This window comes from Photinus pyralis, unplaced genomic scaffold, assembly GCF_008802855.1.
Source record: "Photinus pyralis isolate 1611_PpyrPB1 unplaced genomic scaffold, Ppyr1.3 Ppyr1.4_LG1, whole genome shotgun sequence".
Lineage (NCBI taxonomy): Eukaryota > Metazoa > Arthropoda > Insecta > Coleoptera > Lampyridae > Photinus > Photinus pyralis.
Window position 1 is genome coordinate 6404411 of NW_022170249.1, and position 8088 is coordinate 6412498.

Below are 8088 nucleotides of genomic sequence, written 5' to 3' on the forward strand. Positions count from 1 at the left end.
TTATAAAATTCAGTACAAAAATACATATATATGCACACTATTAACTTCAAAACATAATCTAAAAACTAGTGATGGCCACGTCGATGATGCAGGCGTCTATTGTAATGTTCAAACATTTGCAATGCTCTCTCCTAAAGCCAAATTTAATAATAATCAAATACATCACAATAAGCATTACCTGTAAAAGCAGATCTTCACGATTCAATCCTAAAAAGGGATTAACAGGAGCTGCTGGAATAACGGGTTTTGTGTTCGTCTTATAGTGGTGTTGAATATCAGCGGTGGGATCAATTTTTAACTTTTTGGCTACGCTAATTCCTATATCGTTCTTAGCTTCTTCTGCACTTTTTAATATTGCATCCTTATGCAGCTGATTGGTATCGCTATATAGCGGACAGCTACAAGAGAACTATAAGGAAAATAAATGTTTGTATATGTACTTACAGATTTGTTTTATCACCACCGGGTCCGTTAAAATGGTTATAATCTTTGACAGGTTGATTACAAACATAGCACATAAGAGCTCCACACGAACATGTCATCTTATTACAACCGTCTGATTTTATGAACTTCATACCGCATTTGTAGCAGGTTCTGAAAACATATTTCATCATACACACGGACGGTTGCAGGAAAGCAAATTATAATCAAAATCCTACATTATTTGCCAAATCTGAGTTTAAACAAGAATTTTGACATTTGATTGGCTACCTACTGCAATATAAAGTCAATCAAATGACTTAATACAGGATTAAACAATAATCCTGGACTATTTTTTTTGTGCAACTGGCCGACAAAAATTAGTTCATTTCAGAAATAAGAAGAATTGTTTCAGATATTTTGCTGCACATTATCTTACGTCAAACAGTTTCAACACACAGTAAAATCAAGACAATGGAGATGGAAAAATGTGTAGCCTAGTTTTATTGAAAATCATAGTTGGAATCCCTGTTGGCAATTTTAATGTAAAACTCAGTTACATACGGGAAGAAGGACAAAATAATACAGTTTTCCCTCTTAGATAGAAAATAGACTGCGTCTATATTTTCTTTTTGGTTTCATATCATTTGGGACCCAATATTTTAGCGTTTAGGCAAAAAAAATAAGGAAAGCCTTCTTGACATCTCCGTTAGTTATGAACTGAATTGCATGAAATTTTGTATGTAGGCACCTCGAATAAAAGTAAAAGTAAGCAATGCCAAATCAAAAAATTTGTTTTGGGCATGCGCAATCCGATTTTGTTTATTTCTCAAGATATTTAAATGAAATTTTGTATGTAGACATCTTGAATTGAAGTAGTTCTAGTATTCTCATATTCAAATGATGTATGTCTTTATCCAAAAACAAGTCCCGCCACCCGCGTGGACCTTCCATTAAAATCTCGACTCTCAATTGAACCTAATGTGACCTTCGGTTCTAAAGATGTCTGTAATGAAAGAAGTCTGTAATGAGAGAGATTGGCTTACTAATTGATCCCTTGAGGGAAGGTTATTTTCATTTAAGCTTGAAATAAGTAGTAAAATACTTGGTTATTACTAAACGTTCGCGTTTTGAACCAGTGGCCATATTAAAATCATCTTCACACACTACTGCAAATCCCAACATAGCAGATTGATCCGAAGCACTTATAAATTAAGATGGACTGCTAATGCTGAATTAACAAATGACACCTACATGGGGGCCGCCATGATGTGCACTCACAGTAATAAACAAGCATTAACCTCACGACTTTTGCTTTCATTACATTCTAATAAAAAATTATATGGCATTTTAATAGAAAAAAGAGCAGTATGAAATAAACTGTTTTACATTATTTATATGTTAAACTAGTGATAGGTCCTTACGGACCTATCGGCGCCGTTTAATTAGCAAACGCCGTTTTATGTGGTTTACCGTTTGTAAATTAAAAAAATTTTTAACTTTTTTTAAATTTTTTTTATTTTTTTGTTTATTTATGTGGTTTACCATTTGTCAATGTTTAAAAAAATTTTTTATATATATTTTTTTTTGTTTTTTTTGCTTAATGCTTGTGAGAATATAGTTAAGGTTGGCTGACGTTACAATTTTCTAAAAAGGGAAAAGAAATTTGATTCGGTTCAAAAAAGCATCGATATGTCAATACTCAGTAGTCAATCTCATTACATGGGTTGGTAAAAATGCTTCGCATTTCAAGACTGCGCTAGAGTGAGTATATCGCCGAAAATGGGATATAATTGGAGGTGTAATCTATGTTCGGCGCAATGCGATTTTTTACACAATTTTTTAGATGAACCTACCATAAAGATTTCGATCAAATTACCCTTTATCATTGCGCATGCGCTATACGACTTTTGGCGCGACCATTGACAATTTTTTTGAATTTGTGAAGAATGTTTTTGTTTTTTGGAAACATCACCTATACAAAGTCATTTTTTTTTAAATTTCGATTCAACTTGTTAAATCCAGATCTGCACATAATTGTACATAAGATTCTTTAACTTAGATTAGTTTTGATCATACGTCGGCTCCGGCGGGTTTCCCGCCTCGCCTCGCTTGGATTCGTAACGATCCATAGCTCGGCTTCACCGCGCACTGTTCATTTTACCGTACTTCTGCAAGAAATAGTCTAAAATGATTTATATTTTCTTTTTGTAAGATGTTAACACGCACTATGAGGTTTGAACAAAGACAATTTTTCAGTTTCTGTGTTGTAGCGATATTAAAATGATATTGAGAAGACTGAATTGACAATTTTTTTGAATTTGTGAGCAATATTTTTGTTTTTTTTGGAAAAATCACCTATACAAAGTGACTTTTTTTTGAAAATTTCTATTCAACTTGTTGAATCCAGGTCTGCACAAGATTTTTTAATGTTGATAACACTTTTGGTTTTGATTAGACACACGCTCGGCTCGTCGCCTCGCCTCGCTCTGATTTTTAGCGGTCCATAGCTTGGCTTCGCCTCGCACTGTTCAACAAAAACAATTTCTCAGTTTCAGTTTTGGAGCGGTAAGAAAATGATATTGAGGAGACTGAATTTATAATTTTTTTGAATTTGTGAGGAATATTTTTGTTTTTGGGAACATCTCCTATAAAGTGCCTTTTTTTCAAATGTCTATTCAACTTGTTGAATCCAGATCTGCACATAAGATTTTTTAATTTTGATAACACTTCTTGGTTTTGATGAGACATACGCTCGGCTTTGCCGCCTCGCCTCGCTTTGATTTGTAGAGGTCTACAGCTCGGCTTCGCCTCGGACTGTTCATTTTACTGCACTTTTGCAAGAACTAATTTAAAATGATTTATTTTTTTCATTTATTAGATTCTAATTTTGCCGCCATGCTGCGGGGCAGGCGGGGGAGGTTACATACTCGATACCCTGCGCTTTCGAAAGACCCCTATGCCCCTCGACCTTTTTACCATATCCACCTCTCCAAAATTTTTTCATATCTCCCCTCCTTCGCCCTCAACGAATTTTTAAACTCGCAATTTTACCAAAAAACGACCTCCAGAGTACACTTCGCATCCTACCACTAGCTCCCGGGGATGTCAAGCCGGATCGAAAATGTGCATATCCCCAACGACTACATATTCCGGAAGTACCGACAACATAGGTCGAATAACTTCTCTTCCATACGCAAAAAACTACGCCATAATCGTATATCGAAACAACCCCTCGTCAAGGGGTTAGTTCCAATCCGATTGCCTTCCGATCGGCCGCCTCCAATAGAGAACTTATGCTAAATTTTTCCCATTATAAGTACATACCTACAAATTACCGTTTAAAAATTATAAATGAAAATTGACAAATACGCGATATCTGTTTTTTTTACAAAAAAATTTCCAGAACCTTTATTTTTCAATCTAGGAGACCTTGGAATTCCTAGATATACATATGAGGATAGCTTAGGTCACCCTTTCTGGGGAGCCACTGTACGTAGAATTAAATGAAGAATTCGAAAATAGAATAAAGAGTGAAAAATTTGTTGATTTAAAATCTCAGTAAGATCGATTCACAAATAAGAAATTTACTACTACGCATACGCGCACGCAGCTTTTGACATGTTTAATGTAATTAATCGGTTCATAAATAACAAAGTAGCAGAGAAAGGATTCAACGTAATTAATAGGTCTCTAAGCTCTAAGCAGGTAATAAGCCTGCAAAATTTTACATAATAATCACATTAAATTATGAGTTACTGTACTAAAACAACAACTATAACAAGTGACTTTTTCGTTATGATAAATGTAATACCTACTACCCATATCCGCATATGGATATGGAAAAGTAATAATATGGTAGGTCCCACATTGCCATTTTTTGTCTACAATGGACAACAAAATGGAAATAGTGTTATTTACATAAAATCAGGAAAATGACACATTAATGAAATATTGAGGGGCCGAGTACTTTAATTTTCGAGTCAGGATGTCATTTTACTGACGAGTTTTGTATTAAATTTTAGCCAAAATCGTATTTTAATGTAAAATTTCAATTCTTATATAAAACTTTTGATTAATGTCAATCTGTCAATGATGGCAGGAGTCATTATAACAATGTGACAGGTGCGGCAGGTAAAGTGACAAGCGGCAGGAAACTTACGGCCAGTTGCACAAAAAACATAATCCAGGATTATTGTTTAATCCGGTATTAAGACATTTGATTGGCTTTATACTGCAGTATGCAGCCAATCAAATGTCAAAATTCTTGTTTAATCTCAGATTTGGCAAATAATCTAGGATTTTGATTATAATTCGGTTTCCTGCAACCGGCCGATAGTCTGCTCTGCCTCTTTCATGGAGATTACAATTTCCTGACAGAAAGTAGGCATGAAAATGAAGGTTACAGGACGATTTTGGGTAAACAAACATACCTAAGTAGTGCTTCAGTCATCTTATTTTCAATGTATGTCCGAGCTTTAACGTCTGCATCCTTCTCAACTTCATCGCAACGTAAAGGCACATGCGAAGGTTCCTTACACATTCGACATGACTCTTTCATACACTCAGGATTTAGGCACCTAAACAATTTATCATCACGAGCAGGTATAGTGACAAAATCACAGAAAGGACATGTTTCCAAATCGTCAATTCCAGCCGCTTTTACTTCTTCGACTTGTTTCTTTAAAGCGACGACAGAAAACATTTTTGGGGTAAGCACAGCCTACAAAAAAAAATGGTTAATAGGAAATCTATTCAGGTTTTTATGTTTATACCTGTAAAACTTGTAAACTAAAATGGGACTCACAATCGCCAAGACAGGGAAAATCCAATTTACCATCTCCAAACGCAACCTCCGCACCTTTCCGTACACAATCTTTACAAAATATACAGCCAGCTTCGCAAGAAGTGATATCTTTGAACATGATTTCATCGTCGTAGCAACAAGCACACGTTTGCAATAATCCCGCGGCTTTGGCCTGCTTACGTTCCATCTCTTCTTCTATTTTTCGTTTATTTAAAAATTCCGTTATTTCCTCTTGATGGTCATAGAAGGCAATTTCTTGAAGAAGAGGTATGTTTTGAATTACAGAAGGCATCACCACCTTTGGTCGCTTTGATTTCAATCTTTTGAAAGAAGGGTAACTTTCTAGTTCTTTGCAAGTTGCCAAAAACCTTTCTTCATTTTTAATAAAGGATTCGCGGATTGATCGCACACTTACTAATGCAAATTTGTTTCGTAGGTAACACATAGCATAATGGTGACTATGATTATCTAATCCATTCACTTTACGCTTTGAATCAGCAAAATACTGAAAAGGATCGGGTATTACCTCTAGAAATTTGGCGACACTAAATTTATTTGTGTACTGGTTTTGTTGGGCGGATATTTGTTTCTTCCTACAAACAAATAAATTAAACAATTACCCTGGAAAAGATACACATGTACCTCAAATATTCTTTCAACGTAGGATAGTTTCGTGTTTCGAGTGCTTCAGACACAAATGCTTTAAGTTCGTCTGGATTATCTATTAGACGATCGCAATGCATTTGTAAATAATCCGGATCAGCGTCCACAAGTATGCTCTTCATTAGCTCCAGCTGTTCGGAAGCATTCAAACGGCACGGTGGGCTTTCAACTTTTTGCCGTTTTGGATAATCCATATCCGTATCCAGGATTTTGGCAATTAAATTGTCCATTACAGCAGGCGAGTGGCGCTTTCCTTTACAAATCTTCCGTATGAATTGTGGACATGCGTCTGGAAATATTTCCATCAGCGGATGAACCAATTTATTATCTAGTTGTTCCTCTTCTGGTAATGCGTGTGGCTCATCTGCATTTTGTTCTTCTCGTAACTGATCTAAAATGCTTTCCAAGCCATTTTCAGTCATCTCTACGTCATCTGGGAAAATTGCATTTCGACTCTCTTCAACAATTTCCTCAACAGTTGGAAGCCTTGCCACATTTTGTATAAAACCATTTGTTGTTCTTCTTAAACGTATTTTTGGAATATCATTTTCGTTAAGTGTGTTCCTGAAAGAGAAAGAAATTATGTTACACAAAATCCCTTCACTAAATCTCACCACATGCTGCAAAGGAGAGTATTAGTGCACTAAACATTTTCAATAAATGCAAATTTGCCATGAAGTGATAACGCATTTATACTTATGATTTGGTATCTGTTTAGATTATGGCAATCATAATGACAAGTAACATATGACATGCAGCGCAGCCCATAAACAACCAAACTGAAACAGAAGGTCAAGAAAAGTATTACTAATTGATTTTCTCTACAGCTACTACTTGCTGCATATTAAATTAAATAAATTTTTTACATCATGATTTCTTACTAAGAAATCACTCTCATTATAGTAGGAGCGGCTCGTGATAAATATTGGTATTATTCGGCATTTCGTATTAAAATTGTGCCACTTGGAACACATGTTCCCTAGACCTATTGGAGTGATTTGAGACGCAGAGCCGGAAGTTCCGTCCCTTAGGATTGAAAATGGCGCCAATTTTGACAATTTCAGGAAATACAGGGTGTCCCTAAAAGGTCTGTACAACGCGCTACCAGGGGTTCTTGGTATCAAAATAGGACGATTTAACCCTACTTACCTCTATCCAAAAGTGCTTCGTTAAGGCGCTATCTACCGCCAAAGATTCAAAAAACAAATCGTTATTTTTATTTTATCGGAAAACGGTTTTGCCGATTAAAATGAAAGTCGGGATGTGAATTTTGCAAGTAAACTGTCTATCAGTGTCTAAAAATTCAGAGCCGTCAAAATAGTAGTTAAAAAGTTTTAGACCTCTTCAGATGTGGATGATCAGTATTTTACCACCTACATAGCAACTACAATCAAAACGATGATATCACAAAGACCCTTTTTACATTAGACATTCACATCCCGACTTTCATTTTAATCGGCAAAACCATTTTCCGATAAAATAAAAATAACAATTTGTTTTTTGAATCTTTGGCGGTAGATAGCGCCTTACCGAAGCACTTTTGGATAGAGGTAAGTTGGGTTAAATCGTCCTATTTTAATACCAAGAACACCTGGTAGCGCGTTGTACAGACCTTTTAGGGACACCCTGTATATGTTTTTAGAGCGATTTTTACGTTTGAGGTGACGTTTACGAGGTTTCCGACGGTGAATATCACAAAAATGATATCCAAAGCTAATTTCTTAGTGGGAAGCATGTTTCATTTATCATATGTAGGCCAATTGTATGATATCTTTAACGTCTGACAAGATTCAGAGGTTTTGACCGATTTTCGTAGTTGAGGTGGCGTTTCTGAGATTCTTTTGGGCGAAGATTACCAAAAAAGACCCATTAAAGGCCTTTTTTTTATGAATTTTTATGTATTTTGAATAAACAGATCGAGGTTGACTAAGTGCAAAACTGAAACTTCTTCATTGAATCCTGTTTTTAACTAAAAATTGTTGATTATTGAAACGTATTTACAAGTAAAAACTCATCAGTCATCAAAGGGAAATGCCTGATCATAGATTTCCTGTTGCAGTCAAGCTATAAATAATATTTAGTTATAATCATTAAAAATAAAACGCTCACAGTCATGTTTATAATAAGCATGTACAATATACTCGGCTGAGATTTTTGCCGTGTTCTTGGCAGTTAGAACTCTGTAGGGTGCAGGGAAG

At 35.5% G+C, this 8088-nt stretch overlaps 1 protein-coding gene across 1 annotated transcript; it reads right to left on the reverse strand.

Annotated features, from left to right (window-relative positions):
- Nucleotides 1–6606, reverse strand: LOC116176862 (E3 ubiquitin-protein ligase RNF216-like). Its single transcript, XM_031495674.1, has 7 exons — nucleotides 6505–6606; nucleotides 5870–6454; nucleotides 5196–5820; nucleotides 4854–5143; nucleotides 445–594; nucleotides 179–398; nucleotides 1–131 (listed from the first exon to the last, which is right to left on the reverse strand). The coding sequence occupies exons 1-7, from the start codon at nucleotides 6507–6509 to the stop codon at nucleotides 66–68; spliced, it is 1941 nt and encodes a 646-aa protein (XP_031351534.1). The 5' UTR covers nucleotides 6510–6606; the 3' UTR covers nucleotides 1–65.
- Between the last annotated feature and the right edge of the window lie 1482 nt (nucleotides 6607–8088).